This window comes from Hemiscyllium ocellatum, chromosome 23 (assembly GCF_020745735.1).
Source record: "Hemiscyllium ocellatum isolate sHemOce1 chromosome 23, sHemOce1.pat.X.cur, whole genome shotgun sequence".
Taxonomy (NCBI): Eukaryota; Metazoa; Chordata; class Chondrichthyes; order Orectolobiformes; family Hemiscylliidae; genus Hemiscyllium; species Hemiscyllium ocellatum.
Window position 1 is genome coordinate 17,868,394 of NC_083423.1, and position 22,296 is coordinate 17,890,689.

At 43.1% G+C, this 22,296-nt stretch overlaps 1 protein-coding gene across 1 annotated transcript in view; it reads right to left on the reverse strand.

Moving 5' to 3' along the window:
* LOC132826576 (striatin-interacting protein 2-like) overlaps positions 1–22,296 on the reverse strand; it is a 40,904-nt gene that overhangs the window by 402 nt on the left and 18,206 nt on the right. Inside the window, exons 9-20 of the mRNA XM_060842533.1 lie at positions 21,690–21,872; positions 21,231–21,439; positions 20,666–20,731; positions 19,662–19,725; positions 17,480–17,551; positions 16,664–16,738; positions 15,522–15,619; positions 14,873–14,999; positions 12,616–12,716; positions 10,938–11,004; positions 1,293–1,397; positions 396–600 (exon numbers count right to left, since the gene is read on the reverse strand). Of these exons, the coding sequence (XP_060698516.1) occupies positions 396–600; positions 1,293–1,397; positions 10,938–11,004; positions 12,616–12,716; positions 14,873–14,999; positions 15,522–15,619; positions 16,664–16,738; positions 17,480–17,551; positions 19,662–19,725; positions 20,666–20,731; positions 21,231–21,439; positions 21,690–21,872 (1,372 nt within the window). The remainder of the gene's footprint in view (positions 1–395; positions 601–1,292; positions 1,398–10,937; positions 11,005–12,615; positions 12,717–14,872; positions 15,000–15,521; positions 15,620–16,663; positions 16,739–17,479; positions 17,552–19,661; positions 19,726–20,665; positions 20,732–21,230; positions 21,440–21,689; positions 21,873–22,296) is intronic.

Consider the following 22,296-nt stretch of genomic DNA (forward strand, 5'->3'; position numbering starts at 1 on the left):
AATGATGTCAGAATTGAGCACGCATAATTATTAAAAGAAAAAAGAACAGCTCTCTAAATGACAGTGCCAGTAAAAAGAGTGCTGCACTGTCAGAGGTGCCACTAAGCTGAGGACCTCTCTCTGCTGGACTTTATAGAACCCATAACCACAATTGGAAAAGCAGCATGCGAGCTGTCCGATAAACCTGACCAATATTTATCCCTCAACCAGCATTACTAAACCAAGTAATCAGAGCTATTTAGTGTGATCTTACAGTGTGCAAATTGACTGCTCTCTCTCCTTAGTTACACAGGTAAGTGCCTTGCCAGAAGCCTCAATGTCCCACATCACTACTGGGCCAGTCTATCGTGTACAATGTTGATCTAGGTTAACTACCCAAATGGTCTTCACCATACCATTGCCGTATGCCCAGTCATCATTGAGGCGGTGCCGCACTTTGTGATAGATGGCTGACATGATCTTCATATTGCTCTTCCTCCACTGACGGCCCAGGTACTTGGTTTGGAATTTGAGCAGTTTCAGTGCATAGAGCTGCAGCATTGCCTGTTTCGTCCTGAGCACCCGCTTCAAAATTGGTGCTGATTTGAAAACTACAAGCATCTAGAGATAAAGCAGAAGAGGTAGGCAATCCAGGGATGAACCAGTGAACATTCTGTACTAAAAGAATTAACAGGGTTAGTGTCATTCGCAACCATGGGATTTCACAATAGACATTTTAGGGTCTTGTGTGAAGGTGTATGTGTCATCGGGGCTTCCCTGCACCAGGTCTGAAGGGCGACAATGAGATTAGGCATTAAGCACACATTTAGCATTGTACATAGGAACCTCGATTATCCAGAATTTGATTATCCAAATATTGGATTATCTGGCAATGTTTGGCTAAACAATGCTTTCCGGCATTCAATTATCCGGAATTCAATTAACCAAACGAAATACTCCCTGCTCGTGTCCTTCAGATAATTGAGGTTTCTCTGTATAGACAATGGGCTGGCATTGGCATGACTGGCTCATTTTCCACAAATGACAGATCTATAATGTGAACCAACTATTTATTTATTTCAGTGATCTTAAGTAGAGATAATACATATACAAAGGCCAGACGGTCTGACCCAGGACTGTTCTATGGTGACGGGGTGAGGTGATGGGGCTGGGGAGGGTGCAGCACGACTGAAAAAAAATTGCACTTAAGTTTAAGCTCAAGTTTCATGGTGGATGTGCCATCGTTACTGGGATCCCTGATGCTGCTTGTGGTAACCTACAAACCCACAAAACAAATTAATCTTCAGTCTCACCATGATACGCGAGTGTTTCCATTTGGTCAGCTTGTTTAGGATACGCAGCAGGTTGATACAGGAGAAAAGATTCCTCCAGCAGAACTGAGTATGGTCACCAGCTTCCTGGAGGCAATACAAATAATAAATCACCTTGATATAGCCCCTTTAACATATTAAAATTGTAATGATATCAGATTGGAAATATAGAATAATTTAGAAAAATTAGAATAAGTAATTCGGTAGGACACACATGAATACTAAAAACATTTAAAAACAAAACTCCATGTAGAGCAATGAGTGAAATACTCCATTGCATCTTGCAGGAAAAGCTAGAAAAGTTCATTTTCAAATTCAGATAGGCTTAGAAAGAGACATGGCACCATCACACCTAGGCACAAAAATAAGACGTGGATTGGATTGGCTCAGGTATGGAGGGTCTTAGGGCCTGTTCCTGGGCTGTAACTTTTCTTTGTTCTTTGTGCTATGTTAACTACAGCAGAAATATTTGAACTATCCTACTGATAGATAGGATTCAAAAGGTCCTCATCACATGAACACCATGAGACACCTGAACTAAACCACATTCATGTCAAAAACAGAAACATTTTTAAAAATGTTTCTCAAGATTGAAAGCATATGGGAGAGATGAAAGAAATCTCCAATACGAGAGTTATAAAACATCACTGTAGTGATTATAAGCCAAGTAGACCGCACACAATATGCATTCCCTGACTGGACCAGATTAACACCCCAATCAGGGAGTCTTGTCTGACAGATATAAACAGAAGCATCACATACAACATGGGTGCTGGGGAAAATAAGCACTACCGCAGTTAGACGGTAGTGTGGGGGTTAAAAAAAAAGATAAACAGAAGAAGTGTCACCCGGTATGGAGGAGGGAGGGCAGGCCTGAAGACCTCCTCGTGGATCTGCTCCTGGGCCTGGCTAAACTGGCCATAAACAGGTCCAGGCAGCGGGCCGTGGAGGGGGTCGTTAGGGCCGACTGCCTGCCCATCTTCCGCAGTTACGTTAGAGCCTGGGTGTCCTTGGAGAAGGAGCATGCGGTCTCCACCAACACCCTGGAGCTGTTCAGGGAAAGGTGGGTGCCGCAGGGAGTGGAGTGTATTATTTCCCCCTCCAACTCTATTTTGATTTAATTCCTGCCCTCCCCTTCACTGTTTGATCACACAGCATTGCCCTTTTGTGAAGGGCAGTGCTTGTCACTGGCCACCCGGGTGTTTTCCTTTCTTCCTGGTGGTGGAAATTGAATAAAGATTCGCGCACCTTGTGTCTCACACCTCACACACACAACATGGGTGCTGGGGAAAAATAAGCACTACTGCAGTTAGGCAGTAGTGTGGGGGTTTAAGAAAAAAGAAAGAAAATGAAAAAAAAGAGGAGAATCACATGGGTGCGGGAGAAAAATAAGCACAGAAAAGAAAAATAAAATCAAACAGAAGTGTCACCTGGTACCACAGTTAGGTGGTAGTGTGGGGAAAAGAAAAAAAAATGAAACACGAGTGTCAGGCATCATGAAAAACATTTTTTAAAAATATAGAGAGAAGTGTCAGAGGTTCTGTTCACTGACAGCTGGATGAGAATCAAGGACTCTTTACATGTACATAAAGGGATACGTGATGAGGGGATATCAGTCGCTGTGGAGTTATTTCAGTGGCGACAAGAGAAAAGCATGCTCCTGAACAAATTTGCTTGTAACAGTAGTCTGAGTGGGGGTAAGCATTTCATGCTGTTATTTAGGAAGCTCGACTCGTTCAATTCTGCAGACTAAGGGCCTGGTATATGGAAAGAATGTGTTATATTTTCCAAGCAAATGACATTGGGGCAGATGAAAAGTCATTTGTAATTCTGACACCTTGTGGACCTGCAGCCTTTTTAGTTATTTGGAGGCTAACTTTCTTGGAGGCACCAGATACTAAAAGCTTTCAAGTTGACAGATTTAGTTAAGGCATATCATGACCCCAAGCCTCCTCTAATTCTGAGTCGTGATTGGTTTTACTCGGCAATTCAGCAACCGGGGAATCTGTATCAGGATTTGTGACTCAGTGAAGACAACTGGCAAAGGGACGTGACTTTGGTTTAACCGTTATTGAAATGATGAGAGACTGTTTGGTTTTTGGAACTAATGATATAACCATATAAAAACGCCTACTAGCTGAAGCCCAACTGGACTTGCCGGAAAATGCAGGAAGTGGAGCATGAGTTATAGAGTATTCTATTGTAAGTGGATACTTTCGCCAGTCCGACTGAACCTGGGGAAGCCACTTGAGGAAAAGCAATTGCATAGCCTCACTCAGGACATATCCTGAACAGAGGGACTCTAGGTCAGCCCACAGCAAAACTCCAAACAAAGACAAGCCTTGGCCAAAGGGTTAAAATTTTCCCCAGGATTTAGGATGGCAAGCTGTTGTAGTTGCTGTCGGTATGCGGTATTGAGACAGCAAAAGAATCCCACCAGACCTAAATTGAATAAGAGAACTCATAGACCAGCATTCAAGAGAGTGCACACCCTGGAAAGTCTACCTATACCTGGTTTGGAACAGTTAGATTGGTTTTAGTTTGAATGTTATGAAACAATCAAAATAAATGTCTGGTTAAATGTTCACACAGGTCTCATGGTGGTCAATAACAACATAGCTGTACCAGTGATCACAGAACCAGTCCTGAACAAGATTTGCTCTGGATTCCAAACCTTAAAGTTTGTGCAAGACCTCAGCTAGACTGAGAACCTATATCAGGGAACCTTTACAGATTAAGGGAACAACTTCGATTCCGTCTCTCATGAGAAGCAGCTGGTTCAATTACCACGGATTGTAGTAAAAGGCTTGGGTGCAAGCTCACTGGGACGACATTAATTGAGAAAGGTTCATCCGGATTGGTTCAATGTTTTGAGTTGAAACGGCTGCCAAAGCCCTAATTAAATGTCCAGACATTTTTCGGGAAGGTCTAGGGCTTATCAAAGGAGCCAAGGCCACCTTGCATGTTGACCAGGAAGCAATTCCATGATTCTGCAAGGCCCGCCCAGTGCTATTTGCCCTACGGGCAAAAGTAGAGCTAGAAATCAGGAGGCTAGAAAATGAAGGAATCGTCAAACCAGTACAGTTTCCAGAATGGGCAACACCAATTGTACTGGCTGTGAAGCCCAATGGGTTGGTTTGCCTTTGTAGGCATTTTAAACAAATGGAAAACTGCTTTTTGCAGTGAGATAAATAACCAATCCATCACAGAGAGGATTTATACAAAAAGCTGGTATGGGGATGGGGTGGGGAGGTGATGGGGTTGTACTTCATGATGCTGGACAGGAGCCATGCGTACTAGCAATTGTGGTTAGATGAGGATTCCCAGAAGTACACTACAATTAATATCCATAAGGGTTTTACAAACATATAGACTGCCACCTGGGCTATCGTCAGCCCATGCAATTTTTCAGTGGGTGGTGGAGAACATTTTACAAGGTCTACCCCAGGTTGCCGCTGAAAATGTGTTGCTGGTTAAAGCGCAGCAGGTTAGGCAGCATCCAAGGATCAGGAAATTCGACGCTTCGGGCCAGAGCCCTTCATCAGGAATGAGGAGAGTGTGCCAAGCAGGCTAAGATAAAAGATAGGGAGGAGGGACTTGGGGGAGGGGCGATAGAGATGTGATAGGTGGAAGGAGGTCAAGGTGAGGGTGATAGGCTGGAGTGGGGTGGGGGCGGAGAGGCCAGCAAGAAGATTGCAGGATAGGAGGGCAGTGCTGAGTTGAGGGAACCGACTGAGTCAAGGTGGGGGGAGGGGAAATGAGGAAACTGGAGAAATCTGAGTTCATTCCTTGTGGTTGGAGGGTTCCCAGGCGGAAGATGAGGCGCTCCTCCTCCAGCCGTCGTGTTGTTATGTTCTGCCGGTGGAGGAGTCCAAGGACCTGCATGTCTTCGGTGGAGTGGGAGGGAGAGTTAGTGTTGAGCCACGGGGTGGTTGGGTTGGTTGGTCCGGGCATCCCAGAGGTGTTCTCTGAAGCGTTCCGCAAGTAAGCGGCCTGTCTCCCCAATATAGAGGAGGCCACATCGGGTGCAGCGGATGCAATAGATGATGTGTGTGGAGGTACAGGTGAAGTTGTGGCGGATATGGAAGGATCCCTTGGGGCCTTGGAGGGAAGTGAGGGAGGAGGTGTGGGCGCAAGTTTTACATTTCCTGCGGTTGCAGGGGAAGGTGCCGGGAGTGGAGGTTGGGTTGGTGGGGGGTGTGGACCTGACGAGGGAGTCACGAAGGGAGTGGTCTTTGCAGAACGCTGATAGGGGAGGGGAGGGAAATATACCCCTGGTGGTGGGGTCCGTTTGGAGGTGGCGGAAATGACGGCGGATGATATGTTGTATACGGAGGTTGGTGGGGTGGTAGGTGAGAACCAGTGAGGTTCTGTCTTGGTGGCGGTTGGAGGAGCGGGGCTCAAGGGCGGAGGAGCGGGAAGTGGAGGAGATGCGGTGGAGGGCATCGTCGATCACGTCTGGGGGGAATCTGCGGTCCTTGAAGAAGGAGGCCATCTGGGCTGTGCGGTGTTGGAACTGGTCCTCCTGGGAGCAGATGCGGCGGAGACGAAGGAATTGGGAATATGGGATGGAGTTTTTACTGGGGGCAGGGTGGGAGGAGGTGTAGTCCAGGTAGCTGTGGGAGTCAGTCGGTTTATAGTAGATGTCTGTGTTGAGTCGGTCGCCCGAGATAGAAATGGAAAGGTCTAGGAAGGGGAGGGAGGAGTCTGAGACAGTCCAGGTGAATTTGAGGTCGGGATGGAAGGTGTTGGTAAAGTTGATGAACTGTTCAACCTCCTCGTGGGAGCACGAGGCAGCGCCGATACAGTCATCGATGTAGCGGAGGAAAAGGTGGGGGGTGGTGCCAGTGTAGTTGCGGAAGATGGACTGTTCCACATATCCTACGAAGAGACAGGCATAGCTGGGGCCCATGCGGGTGCCCATGGCAACTCCTTTAGTTTGGAGGAAGTGGGAGGATTGAAAAGAGAAGTTATTCAGGGTGAGGACCAGTTCAGTCAGTCAAAGGAGGGTGTCAGGTTGCCGTTCATCTAGGTGATGTGATAATAACAGGGAGCACTTAGAATTTATTCCCATATGTATTTTTACAGGAAATATACAATGAAAAGTGTTCTAAGTTGTCCCTCCATGGCGCCTACATTACTGACAAACGACATGATACAACCACAATTTACAGATATAAGACAAAGTTCATAAAAGTTCGTTTAATGGCTCCTGGTGTCAAAGAAATCCAAACAGGAGGTGACAGACACAGCTGGAACGAGAACATCTGCGCTGAGAGCAAAACAACAGGACGAAAACTGAAATGCTGGGACACCACCCCACTGGGCCGAAAGCAGCAGTCTTTCTTCGGAGACTAAGAACGCCATTTAAAAAACACTGGGCCATTGGATCATTGGGGCCAGGGCAAGACACCCCCCCCCCCCCCCCCCCGCACCCATAAAGATGGCTAAAACGACATGCCAAGAAGTGGTAACACCGAGCTGGAAGCTCGCCAAAGATTAAGATTGAGCCGGACCGCCATCGGGATCACAAAACAGGACAAACCACTCCATCAGAGACCACTTCGCAGGCCTCCGGGAAAGACTTCAAGCTGGAAGTGACTGCCGTTTGCAAGAGGCTGGGAGGCCAAGGGCAAATGCAGATGCAGTGACTGCCTCCCACTGGAGTTACACCATCAGTGGTACCGCCATTGGCAGAGTTTATAATGGTGTTAGATATTCTGGACACACTTCCAGTCACAGCGGACAATTTCATACTTTGGACCCAGGAAGATCCAGTTCTGGCAAAACTGAAACAACTGGTGGTGATGAGGGAGAAACCAAAAGGCCATCACATCCAGAATTCAAATCTTCTTGGACCCGGAGAGACTTGGTCACAGGACAGAAAGGTACATTATTATGGGGAGCAAGAGTGATTGTCTCAAACAAAGGTTACTGTCAGGTACTGGCTGAACTCCACCAGGGGTTTCCAAAATGAACATTTTAGTGAGACGTTAGGTCTGGTGACCAGGATTGATGTGGACATAGCTGTATTAGTGGGGCAGTGCCCAGAGTGTCAACAAGGTCAAACATTGTTGCCAGCAGCTCCCCCACATATTTGTGGGAACGGCAGGGTAAATCTTGAACTCAGTCCTCCTATGGGCTAAATGTTCTTTGTCATTGGGGGTGCCCAATCAAAATGGCTGCACGTGCATAGAATTCATTCATCATGCATCTTTCACAATACACGAACTCCCAGAAGTATAGTCACAGATAATGGGCCATTGTTTACCAGTAGAGAATTGAGTATTTCCTAAAGTCAAATGGTATGCATCATGTACCAGGAGTTCCATACCATCCAACGGTCTGGCAGAAAGAGCAGTCCACTCTAAACTATCCTGGTTCCCGTTTGATTATAGTATCCTCCCACATGCAACTACGGGATTGTTTCAGCAGAGAGAGCTTGCGTGAGAAGGAGCGAGAGAGAAAACCTATGCCAGACTCCACTGAATAATAGAGACAGTTTACTTCAGGAGGTGAAGTTTGGTGCAGGAGCCACAGGAATGGATAAGAGGCATAGTTAATGCAAGCTCAGGTCCAGTGACGTATAAAGTTTGGGTAGGCGTTTTAGTCCTGAACTAGCATGTGAACCATATGAATACTGCAAACTCACAAAATGGTGCGAGAGCAAAATATGCCCAACTCCTCAACAGGCTTTCCAAATGGTCTGGAACCCAAGGATTCTCCGTCTCCATCAAGTGATGAAGGTAACTCAGAATCTGAGACAGACAGGACAGATGTCACCACCTTGGCGCCTTTTGCTGCCTGAAGAGGAGAATTAATATCTTCTGAGTCGCTCTAGGAGCATGAAGCGAGCTACAATTCGTTTTGCTATATCCTGAAAATTGTGTTCCTCTGTAATCCCACGCTATAGAAAATCATGCGATGGTACACTACCATAGAAAATTGTGCTGTAGAAGATTGCTCATAGAAAATCACTACATCCATTTAGTAGAACGTTCACGTCATCCAAGCAACGTCCACGATTCATCAATCGCGTTATAGCCAGTTTATGCTGACGAAACATGCTTACAGCAGAATGACCTGTGCTGTGCTTTACACCGACCACCCTCCCCCACCCCACAATGGGGCAATCAGAAGAACCTGACCCAGGAGGAGCTACTATTAAAAAAAAAGGACAGCCTTATGTTCTCTGACTCAGAGGGGGCTAGATATAGTGATTGTAACGAACTTAGCCAGCTGGACCTCATAGAATACGAGTTCCCTGATTGGATCAGATTAAAAGGCAGGGACCCTGGCTGACAGATATAAACAGGAGTGTCCCTCCAACTCTATTTTGATTTAGTCCCTGCTCTCCCCTTCGCTGTTTGATCACACAGCATTACCCATTAATGTGAAGGGCACTGCTTGTCACAGGCAACTCAGGAGTTTCCTTTCTTCCTGGTGGTGGAAACCAAATAAAGATTTGTGCACCTTGTGTCTTTCACTGTGTCTCACACCTGCACGCACACAACATGGGTGCTGGGGAATAATTAAGCACTACAACAGTTAGGTGGTCGTGTGGGGGTAAAACAAAGAACAGGAGAAAAAAAAATAAACAGGAGTGTCAGAGGTTCTGAATCCGAAAGCTGGCTCAGAGAACTAGATCAAGGATACTTCACATTGAAATAAAGGGTGACTTGGTTATGGGCCTCTGTGGAATTATTTCAAATCCCAAACAAACATTAGATAAAACCTCACAACTCCATAAAGAAATATTCACCAAATAATTAAGGAGCAATGGTAAGGATCCAACATCACCTAAAAGTAGAAGGAATCCAGAAGCATTAGGAACTTTCAGGTAATAATTCTCAAAAGATATTTTGTCCCACCAGGAGCTTGGGTTTGAAGGTAAAATATTACTGTAAATGTTGATGCATATTCTATTACAATATTTTACGCATACTTAGGTACTTCTGAATAATTAGAAATATCAAACTGGGCCCCTGGGGGGGTGGCAGGGTGGGGATGTTGGTGAAGAATCCCGAACAAATGCCGGTTTACTTACTATCACTCCCAGTTGCTGGGGAGCTTTGATGAGATAGTGCTGAGTGTAGTAATTTAATTAAGTAGAATTTAAGTTACCTTGTTATAACATGGTTTAATTTTATTTCATTTATTTATTTACTTTTCACCTTTCTTCTTGGTTACTTATTGAATTGTAGTTTTTAAATCGAGTTTTTTTTGTGTTTCAGTCATCTATGGAGTAATAGTTTGTTTTCTATTATTGCTACTTTGTTATAAAGTTGTCATACTATTTTGTACTGGTTTTGTAATGTTGTAAAAAACCTAAATGTATTTTAAATAAAATATTTATTAAAAATAATTAAACTGCATTCTATTTTATATATTTTTGTCATAGCCGTTTACTTATCCATTAAAGTCCATTGCTTGTTAATTTCTCATTGCCAAAATTATAAAATTTGTAAATCGTCTCATTTGACATTTTCTGTCACGACTGAAATGAATCCTCCTCTTGTACATTCAGCCTGGGCAAGTATATTTTGAAGAGAGAAATCCAAGGCCTTTAAAATATCTGGAACATTTATATTATAGCTCAGGCTTATTAAAATTAAACAGGCCATTTGGAGGAATGTAACATTCTTGGGCAGTTTCTTCCACCGTGAAATGATGTTAATCCTACAGGTGTAAGAATAAACAGGACTCAGTGGACAGAGTTTATCAGGGATATGAATTATTCCTAATCTAAATCACTTCAAAACATCCTAAAGCATTTAAAAGAGGAATTGGGACAAAGACCAAACTGTTCGGGGACAGGTGACTAAAAGCTAGGTAAGTTTTAAGGAAACACAAAATGGGAGGGTTGGAATATTTCCAGGATTGAGGGAATTCTGGAGCTGGGGGTCTAGATAGCTGAAGGCAATAGAAATGGATGATGTACAAGAGGCTGAAGTTGAAAGGACGCAAAGATTTTTGAGGGCAGTCAGGTGAGAGAAACTTTTAGTAATGTTGTTGGGAAAGGTCTGAACAGGATCAAGTGAAGTTTAAGTTCAAGGTTTTGTTGGATCAGGAGCCATCGTCAGTCATTGTGTTTAGGGGTGTTAGGTCTGTTGGGACATTGGATATGTATTGTGATGAACCATTCTCTGGTTTCTTTAAATAGTGTCCACCAGATGAAGCACGCTTTTTAACATCTGAACGTAAAACTGACGTAAAAATGAGATGAACTGGACTCAATGATCTGCTTCAGAGGCGAAGATGGTACTCACTGGGGACAACCCAGTTGTGGTACAAATGATTAATGCTGGAACAAAGTAAGAGAATTGATTTTACCTTGCATTTTTGTTAAATAGTTTTGTCCTCTATCCTGAAGGTGCTGATTGCTGTTGACATATAGCCCCCCCTGGCTATAGCACTGGCATTCCCTAGTATTCACACATCTTATCCTCACTCAGCATCTACAGACCTGCTCTTACCAACAGGAATCAGGGAGTGGTCAAATTTTGCCTTCTCTGCCCAGGAGTGGGAAGTTAATCAGCCCAGGTGGAGCTTAAATCAGAGTGCTGTTAACTCAATATAATCCAGTATCACAAGACAGAATCAGATTGCTGCCAAATCTATACTTACCAGAACTTCGGTGGTGAGTTCTGGCAACTCATGGATCACGCAGTGAGGGTAGTCTAGGACTGAGATACTGTGCACACAAAAAAAAAACATTTAAGGGAGTGTCCTCAAACATTATTGCTCAACCACTTACGAAATGATCTTAGTGGCCTCACACCATTTATACCCAGTCCTCACTGAGCTCTTGGAAAGGTGCCAACTCTGCCACCTCCCCCAACCCCCCCTCCCCTTTCCCCAGTGTCCCTACCTCCCCAATCTGAAGAGAGAAGTATTGTGAGCAGGATCAATACTAGCAATGCACAGTGCTTCCTCTCACACTGTACCCTTCCTCCATAAAATATCACCCAGAATCATTTAACACCCACAGAGGCCATTCATATCTTCATATCTGTGATGGTTTCTTGACAGACTTACCCAACTTGAGTCAGTTCAATGTTCTTTTCCTCCTCTTTTTTTATTTATGGACAGATTCAACTCCCTTTTGCAAGATTCTGTTGCATCTGCTTCCTGACTTTCTGAGTAAAGAATACCTCACCTTCTCTCACATTACCCGGCTTTCTTGTCCATTATTTTAAATCTTTGTTTTTTAGCTTCTGGCCCTTTTACAAGTGAAATTAATTTCTTGCTTTCTATTCCACCAAAAACTACTACTAGTTTTAAATATGTCCTGATTGGTCCCTAATCCTCTCTGCCCTAAAGAGGTCAGTCCCAACCTCTCTGGTCTCTCTGCTTTACTGAAATCCCCCATCGCTGGTACCATTCGAGTAAACTTTCTCTGAACCCTTTCCAAAGCTAGGACATTCTCCCCAAAGCTTGGTTTCCAGAATAGATATCATGTTCCAGTGAGGGCCTAGCCAGTGACTTATAATAGTTTAGGATAACTTCCTCACTTCTGTACACTGTACTCTTATCTGTGAAGCAAAGAATTTCATATTTTGAAGAAAAACAAAGCATTAGCTTTCAAAAGTAGTTTTTAAAAATGTATGTTGTCATTCATGAATGTTTGATTTGTTATAGATCATGGAGGACCTACGTTTATTCCTTGATCTATTTAAAGGTATCCACATTCAGTCATGAAGCTACTGTGAGTAATGCTAGCCAAACCTAACCCAAGCACCATCATAGCTCCTGATCCCTATATAGTTAGTGGAAGCACTGCCAGCAGACAAAAGGAGCACGGGAGAGGTTTAGATTCAGTTAGGAGGTTCCTGAAGGCTACCCATAATGGGAATGAAAGGGATGTTAAAGAGAAAGACTGGCACCTTTGAAATAGAACACCAGCTTGTGTTAACTCTGGAGGAGCAGTTTGGGTACAACCCAGTTTTAATTTCCCTCATTGTCTCAACTAATGAGCAAGTCAAAAAGATATCCAGGCTAAATGGATTTGGCTTTTACCAGTTCAGATGTCCCTCCCCCTTTTGAGGTGGCACAGTTCCTTCAATTAGCACCTCAAAAGGTACTGCCATTCCGCAGGGTAGACGACTCTGAGCAATGAGCGTCAGTGGTCATTCGATCATTGGAAGCATCAGACTCAAACCTGACGTCTGTCTTCCCCAAGTATCTCCATATCTGGATTTAGTCACAGGAGTATTTAGTCATAGGGTAATGTTAGGTTGAAATGCATTTTCCATCGACTGGATTTGCAATCACACAGATTGATTTCAGAGTTCCCTCTACTTACCTGTTCTTGGCAGTGACGTACGACATGATGCTCTGATTGAAGAACTTCAGAATCAGTGGGATGCAGTTGGCAAATACCAAATGCTGGGAAACATACTCAAACTAAGGGGAAAGCAAAAGATGACAGTAAGACAGGGATCATCTCCTGTTCAAATCTTAAAAATCATACGCTGGGGCCATGGAACTGTCTCTACTTGGTCCAGTATTCCTGCTTCTCATGTAGTAATCATCTGTACCACCTCTAGAACCATCTTTTCATTTCTTACTGACTTTGCCGTGCCACATCATCCCTTTTATAATTTAATCAAGTGCCTTCCACCCCATCACAAGATCTTCCCTTTTGATTATTTCCTTTCACTGGTGCTGCGTGAACTCAAAACTCTTATATCTCAAATAACTTCTAGTTCTGATAAAAAGTCATTGTCAAGTGCTAACAGGGTTTCTGTTTCCACAAACGCTGCCTAGTTCTGGAGTATTTTCCTGCTGTTTTCCTGTATTTTCTTTAAGAATTTGAGGACCAGTGAATAGGATTGATGACTAATTGCTCATGAGGCCAAAAGGAGAAGTAGGGCAGAATGGTGGCTCAGAGGTTAGTACTGCTGCCTTGCAGCACCAGGGATCCAAGTTCGATTCCAGACTCAGGCAAACTCCAAATAGGTTTCCTCCGGATGGTCCAGTTTCCCCTCTCAATCGAAAGATGTGAAGGTTAGGTGGAGTAGCCATGGGATACATAGGGTTAGAGGGATAGAGTATGGGGTGGGTCTGGGTTGGATACTCTGAGGGTCAGTATGGACTCGATGAGCCAAATGGCCTGCTTCCACACTGTAGGGATTCTATGATGGATTTTACTATTACTTTGATAAATGGAGGTTAAATAGGAAGTCATGCATAGTTTGTTGAAAATTCAAAAAAAAGTGATTTCATGAGAATCATTGATAGTTGCGATTGCTGTACATTTTTTTTACAGCTCTTAGACCGGATATTATTTTAAAGGTTTGTAATGTCTGAGAAATGCTTCTGAGGAGGGATTTGGTTTTAGAACATCTGATCAGAAACCTGTGGCCAAGTGACAGGTAGAGGAGGGTGAAGGAAAGCTTGAGTATTAAGAACCAAGGCCTCATTGGAAATTGTGAATTGACCACAAGCCCTCACTTCACAACAAAAACATAAGTCAGCATAATCTGCCTTTGGGACATCACAAGTCAGCATAATCTGCCTTTGGGACATCACAAGTCAGCATAATCTGCCTTTGGGACATCACAAGTGCTAGATAAAAGAAATGCGAGACAATGGTCACCGACTGAGACACTGTGGACATGGCTATCCAAAAGAAAATCTCTGAAACACTGCTCATCTGTCCCTAGATGACCAACTTCTACTGTCTCTGTGGCAGCAGAAGGTGTAAAGGGGTTGGGCAACGTCACGTTTAATGTTGCTCGTCAGGCTGCTATATATGAGGAGAGTGAGTCACGGGCTGGAATGGAATCCAGAGGTCCAGGCAGTTTATATATAGAATAATGGATATTTGTAAGTGAGTTTGAGGCTGAAACATAATCCAGGAGTTAGATGCAGAACTGTAATTTGGAATGAGTCATGGTTAACAGTACAGCTTTAAAAACAAAATTCCACTGACTAAGGTCTGTTAGTTATTTTGTTGTCCGTCTCTAGAATCAAATTAATTTGCCGGTACTTTAGGAGAGAAAAAAAACCAGAATAATGAATGTTTCAGACACTTTTGGAAATACTCACAGACTCTGCCTGCTGCTCCTTAGTTGACCACCAGGAGGCTCAAGACACCCAATCTGATTTAAATTGGAGCACTAAGGTAATTTAGCTCAGAATTGGGAACTGCACAGAATTAGGAAAGTCACCCCTACCCCAATCACACACACAGAATGCACCACCCCACAGCTTCCCCCTGAAGTGGGCTGCACGGTGGCACAGTGCCTGAGACCCGGGTTCAATTCCCGACTCAGGCGACTGACTGTGTGGAGTTTGCACGTTCTCCCCGTGTCTGCGTGGGGGTTTCCTCCGGGTGCTCCGGTTTCCTCCCACAGTCCAAAGATGTGCGGGTCAGGTGAATTGGCTATGCTAGATTGCCCATAGTGTTAGGTAAGGGGTAAATGTAAGGGTATGGGTGGGTTGCGCTTCGGCGGGTTGGTGTGGACTTGTTGGGCCGAAGGGCCTGTTTCCACACTGTAAGTAATCGAATCTAAAAAAAAACTCAACCACCCCCTGCAAGCTCTGGCACTGCTTACCTGGTAGATATGATTGAGTTTGAGATGCTTGAGTAACAGCAGCATGAGTGCCGAAATCGCTTTAACAATGATTTCCTTATGTCTGTTGACATCAATCCCCAACTTCATGCTTTGTAACACTGTATTGCTGCACAAAAAGCAACAAAGGGCAGAATCTATTTCACTGAAATATTAAATACTCTTATTACTTCTTTATGAACCAACTTAAGAATAAAGATGCAAATGGTCAATGCCTACGAGAATCTGTAGCACTGGGAAAGAACATCCAGTTTTGATTCCAATTTGCATTTGCCCAGGTCAGTGACATTTGACTTGTTTTCTGGAGCTCAGGGGAAATAACATCAGTCAAAGTCCCTCCTCTGCTCTGACTGTTTAGTCTCAGTTTAGGTAAGACGACTAATCACAGATCCAAAGGCCATATCTCACCAACAGTGAGTACAATAAATGCACAGAATGATCTGATGTTGGAAGACAGAACTTGATCTGATGTGGGTGAACAGTTCTTGAAGTTGTTGGGGAACACACCACCACACATTTAAAAAGATGGTGCGAGTTAAAAATCATTGTTTTTTATAGATAACATTCCAAATGAGGACAGACAGACAGATGGAGAAAGGAAAAGCAAATTATTTATCTGAACAAAACTTACGGCATCTCCTCAGGCAGAAGATCAGCCAAGATATTGATGGAGTCAGTCTTTGCCTTGGATGTGGGAGCAGCAGCCAGCTGGATCTTCAGCAGTGCTATCTGTAGAGAAAAATAACCCAGCAGCCCATCAAATATTGTTAGCTAAGAAAGCAAGAAATTGTCTTTATATAGATTCTTTCTCAGCTTATCCCAAACTCACCGTACAGATAATGAGGCACTTCTGAATGGGAAAATCACCGTTAGGACACACAGCAGCTAACATGCTTACAGCAAATTCCTACAAACAGTAATGTGGCAATCACAGTTTGGTTTAAATGATGCTAATTGAGGGATAAATATTGGCTTGGAATTTGGGAAGAAAAATCCTTACTCTTCCAAAAAAAAAGAGAGGGGTATCGGGGCTACTTTATGTTCACCTGAGTTTGAAGACTCATTCAAAAGATGACACCACTGACCATGCAGCATACCCTCAAATACTGGAGTGTTGGGCTCTCTAGAATAAGGTTTGATATCACAACCTGCAGACCCTAAGGTTGACAGCATTGATAACCAAGTTATACGGACATCTGAACAGGTGCAAATCTATCCTGGGAAACAAATCTGTCTCCAGGAAGTTTACAGCTTTTCAACTGGGGGGGGGGGGGGGGGGGGGAGGAAACAAGTTAATGAGTTGGAAGCTGAATTAGGTAATAGTAGGGAAACAACCAAAACAAGTTAATAATCTGCAGTAGCTGCAAGAGCTCATCTGGTACAGTCAGCATAAGACATACAAAGGACATTGGCTCGTTTTCTAGTCTATTCTCGGGAATGTGGCTGACGAAAGAGTAGAAAGAGCACAGGAGATTCCAGCTGTTGATCCAGTGGAAAGGAAAAGCACAGAGAAACAGCAAAACAAGAAAGAGTGTAAATTTTACAGGGCAACATGGCAAAGGACGATTCCAGGTTTGATTCTCAGACTGAGTGCACCAGAGCAGTGCCTCTTGGTGTGAGGATGTGCTGGCTCCTGTCAATCTGTCCTCTTTGATCAATGTGTTCTGGGGAGGCCTAGGAAATTGAGAAAACTGACAGAATGGGACTGATGGGGACACTGGTCATGGACCCAGGCACTGTTGAGGACACAAGCTGTAAAAAGTCGATACTCACCATATACTGAGGTAGGTTGTGTAACATTGCCTGATATAGGATCTCAACTGGGCTCTGCTCCACCTCCTCGGCTCCCTGTGTTTAAGGAAATGGTAGACTTGCAACTTTTTGCTTTATGTTACTAGGTTCAGCCTGTTATTGAATTCAAGCGTTACCTTTGATGCCTGACTTCAACATTAATTAGGTGGGATGATTTCCCACAAGTTGCTAGAAGGGCAGTAAATTACCAGGGAGTTGAAGTAGGTTTCCCTACTCTATACTCACAGCAATGGGGGAAAGATATATACCCTTGTAGCTTTCCTCCCACAGATTCTTCCCAGCTGGTGTCTTGGACTGGACTCAACCTTGCCCTGGAGACCTTCTGCAAAATGTCTTGATTCTTTCTTTCAAGAGGTGAGTCATTTAGGCTCTAGCATGCATAATTAATCTCCCAACACGGGCTACCTCACACAACATATTCCCAAGCAACATTAAGTCAAAATTAGGAACAAAAAGAAGTATTAAAAAGCAAAGATACTTAACAAAAGGAATGTACTCTAACAAAAGGGAGATTTAGAATGAACTACTGTGCAAGGTAACCAGAATTAGACAATGGAGGGGAAAGAAAGAGAATGACTGGACATTGGCAGGCCAGTCAGAGCTTTCAAGGGATATTTTCATAACGTGAACATTAATAGACATGAAGTCATTTCCCCCACTTGCTCTTCTTCTCTACGAAGAGACTGCTCAGAGAAGGAGTGTGATTGTCTAAGAGTCCTCTGGCTTTCCTGATGTATTCTGTGTACCACAAGGTGAATTTGTGCTACAAGCCCTTACCAGTGACACTGGACATTTCTGCAGTTCTTCCTCCCTCTTGGCTTGTACTTCCGAGATGGAGACATACTTGTGCTGATGTAGAAATCAGAAAATCAAATTTGTTTGGTTTGCTTAGTCAAGTCTAGCTCCTTAAGAACCCATTAAAATGTCTGCTCTCCTCCTCAGGCCAAGCTAGTCAGTTGCAGTAGATTATTGACATGGAGGGTTAAAGCACTGCTCACGCCTGGCCTAACCCTTCCAATAGCGCAGCTGACAGAAAGGCAGCATCAGACTCAGTAAAAATTCTGCGGCGTAAAATGACACATGAAGTCTGATCCAGTTAGAATCTCACAGCACAGAGACCGATCATTTAGTTCAACTTTACAAAACTGAAAGAATACATTTTGATTTCAATCATTCCAAAAAGCAAAGAAGAAAATAACTTCACAGTGAATCTGGTCTCTGAAGAGTTTCAGACTTTCTCTGCTGTTTGTACAAGATAAATTGACTAGTACAGTTGCTGAGAGTCTTTAACTAGCAGCAGTTATATATAGCGTCACTCATTCATTCATACACACAGGAGCTCCCAAAGCTTTTCTCAGCTATTTAATTTCATTTAATTACTTTTTGAAGTTTAGTTGCCCGTAGAGGCTAAATTGGCAGCTAAACTTGCATCTAGAAACCTCAAATTGAAAATGAATAGTTAAACTTCTTCATAATGGAATCTTGTGTCTGAGAACTACCAGCAGACTGATTTGTTATTTCTAGTACACTGGATTTACAAATAGAGTCCTTGCTTATATAGAGAATTTCCTTTTCTAAAAAGGTAAAAACAAAAGAGGCCTCAAGTATTGAACTGCCAACATGCATCTTTGCAACAAAAGATGTCAGAGGTTATTAAGCCCACATCTTGCTGTGGGACTGAAAGATAGGACTGAGACAGCAAGTGCACACAAGAAAGAAAACACAAGGAAAAGGAGAAAAAAAAAAGTTCACTCAGCAATTTTCTGGTACAGATCTGCATGTTGTGCTTAGTGAGTAATCTTCTACAGTTCCCAGCCCGTACACCATACTGGACCTAAAAATAGGATGGTTGCAATGTGGCAACTTGTCTTAGACAAAACACAGACTGAGAGAAACATCTAATCAGTACTAGCGAGCGAGCGAGAGAGAGAAAGAAAGAAAGAACTGTTTGATTTCCCTCTAATGTACACACACAAAAAAACAAAAATCACCCTAATATAACAAAGGCAGGTAATACTGGTTCATCCTTTCAGAGGAAAATACAGCACATTGATCCAAGTTTTTTCCTCCACTATCAAACCTGAAGGATCAGCTCACTGATGGATTCCTCACTTTTTGCCGCCTGGGGTGTTCTCTTCCGAGTTTTTCAGTCACCACATCGTTTTGAAAATGAATACCTCACTCATTTGCTTCAATGCAGAATTTCTCCTTGCCTTTGGTAACTCACTGTGGGAGTGTCAGCCCATGATAGATTTCACCCCAAGTTATATGCAACATCCCCACCAATACAAATGCCCACTCACTGCTGATGTCTGCAATTGCACTGCTGTGAATGTCTGGATTTCGGTCTGTATAGGAACTCCAGGTATCAAGGAATATAACAAGAGCTGAAGTAGTGTGTTCAACCCTTTTAGCTTGATCAATATTCACAGGTGAACTCCTACCACAACGCACTTTCTCACACTATTCCTAGATCTTTTTACTCCTTAGTATCCACAATTTATGCATATTTTATCTAGAATATACATAATAGTCGTGATGTCAGTGATAAAAATAATGGATAGGGTTTGTTATAAGGCATCTTCTCCTTTAGATTACCTCCAGTAAACAATTGTTTAATCAGTTTTTAGTTTTTCTCAACAGGATTTTTCTCTTGCTTGTTCTCTTACAAGGATCTTAATTTTCATAGATGAGACAGTGAATGAAAAGAACCAGGTTAAGTCTGTGGGTGTAGAGCCCTTTATCAAGGCAGGAACCAGAGATTGTTACAGTTCTAAGTAAGTGTGTCCTTCAAATGGTGACCTTTCTCAGTCAGATACAAAGAGACACGGTGTCTGTATTTTATTTTAAAGGAAACATTTTGCTTTGTCAAAATATTTGCTTATGCATTTTTGTTTTTAAGAAATAATAAAAACCGTGCATGATCCAGAAGAAATATACCCAGCATCTCCTCTCCTACCTGTTTCAGTATTTTCACACTATTGTGAATGGGCTTGGGCAAACCCACCAGGGTTTCAGTGTCACTGGAAAGAGAAAGCATAAGAACATTTTAAATCCACAGGTGAGCCACACTTAAAGACTGGTGGAGTTCACTATAGTCATTGTGAGTACACAGAATATTTGGAAGTGTAATATAGAGAGCAGAGTTGGGAGAGGTTATACACAAGGTAGAATCACAATCACAAAAGTGATACTACAGTAACTGGCAATTTGGCCCAACCTACACATGCTTGCTCTTCAATTGGAGCACACTAACCTAACATCCCCATCATTTTTCTCAACCTGTTTACATTTGTCTCAGTAAATCCAAGTCAAGATGTTTAATATCTACAGATAAATATTTGATAACTTCACTCTAGTTGTTTTCCTGCTGATCCTCGCCTGCATCTCTGAGCCACACATCTTCAAGTCTCTATTTGATCCTCCTTAACCCTTCTGAGTTTCAGTTTATAAAATTTACTAATTTCTCAAGTGTTTATTCATAACTATAAACTTGCATTCATTCCTGCTTTCATTCTAAAGAATCTTTCCAACACGACTTCTATGGAGATATCGTTTTCCCAAGATCAGAATTTTCTGAACCCATGACATTGACAGACTTCACTTCAGATACGTTTCTATTCAATAACCCTTTAATACTATAAAAAAGTGCAATTTTAAATGGTCTTTCTGCCTGCAATCTTCATGTTTCAGCAGCCACTGCATGGAGACAGGCAGCAAGAAGGGAGTGTACACACAGTGAGAAGCAGCAGGAAATACGGACATGTTTCATTTCATTGTAACTAGCCCCACTGTCACTGTTGAGTTGACAGACAAAAGTCTAGCATTTTATATATAATATATATAGCTACAGATACAAGCACATACATATCAGATAAATATGACAATACACAGGTGTAAATACAGATACATACATATGCAAGCTCACTTCTCAGAGAATTAAAGCTCTACTTTCCTACTCACTTTCCCAATGTGAATCCAATGAATTTGCACCGACTGACTTCCAGAAAATCTTCGATGTCCTTCTCTCTGCAGAAGTAAAAGCAAAACTGAAGACAAGATTAACTTTGGAGGCAAGAAGGCTTTGAGTTGGCAACATGCAGCAGATTAAACAACTGGGGCACATACAAATGAAAACAAATCAAACATTTATGAGCAGAGGTGCCGTGAGGATATTTCAGTGTGCATTTGTATGTTGTTGAGGGGGTTTTGGGTAGTCACTGAACAGAAGTTCAATGGAGTCTCCGAGGGAAGAGAGAGACAAGTATAACGTAGGTAGGGTTATACTCAGCAATCCGGATGCTTATAGTTTGCTAGATGTGGTGCTACATACAAGAGATTAGCTTTTTTTCTGTGGGACATGTACCTCCAGGGAACAACCGACAATAAGATGGTGGTGGTGGGGGTGGGGGTGGGGAGCATGGAGGTGGTTGTGGTGGTGGAGGAGGAGCCCGTCACAAGAAATCACTAGGCCAAACAAAAACAAAAACAAAAACATTCTCCAAAGCCAAAAGCAATTTATACTGACCTGACTTTAGTGGCCCAGGGCAGGCACCGTGGGAAGAAGAGTCTCTCTGGCACCAGTCCAGGGGAGGGGAGGTCCTGAATCAGTGCCTCCCTCTCCAGTGCATCCAATTCTCCCTCAATCGCACCATCACCATCATCTGCTTCCTCCTCCTCCTCCCGAGCCTCATCTCTCTCACAGTAGATATCCAGGCTGTCCTGCTTCACCAGAACCTGCCAGTGACATCAGACAGTTAACATACTGACTGATGTCCATCAGAGAGTATCTCCTCCCCATCCAGCCAGGTTTACTTTCAAAACTGAGCTTGTTCGAGGGGATATGGGACCAAGGCAGGCAGACAAGCTGAATTAAGGTTAAGATCAACCATAATCTAGGGCAGGGCAGGGCAAAGAGGTTGATTGGCTTCTTCCTAGTTTTCACAAAGAGCAGGGGGGTATCAGCAGCTGTGAAGATGGATCTTACCCTCCGGCCCCTGCGACCTCGCTTCTGTTGCTGCTCTAGGATGTCCATGGCTGTTGCTGGTGGAGAGGTGGCTCGCAGAGTCCGTGTCACCTGAATACTGTTCTCCAACAATGGAGGAAGTCCCAGCTTCACTCGCTTTTCCACTTTCAACTCTTGGAGTTTCTCAAACCCTCCAAAACAGAACTGAGAACAAAGGAAAGTAATTAATCAAATGAGCTCATCCATTCAATGGTACCAAGTACAAGCAGAACACTGAGGAACTGAAAGGTAAATGCAACAAAGGACCTTTTTAATTAATGACCAAAAAATTGGCAAATGCACCAAAGGCCTTGTAGAGAACGGAGATGAAATTTAATAAAGGCCAGCTGGATGAAAGTCTTCAGTCATGTGGAGTGGCAAGGAGAGATGAGATTATCTTTACTGCTGAGGAAGGGAAGATGTTAGAAGTGATTAAAATTGTACGATTTGATTGATTAAATAATTTTCACTGGGAAGGAGAGGTCAGTAATCAGAAGGTAGATTTAAAATAATTGACAAAGAGCACCAGAGAGGTGATGAGACTTTTTATTTCGGGAAGCAAGTTTTTTTTTGTGAATTGGAACATGCT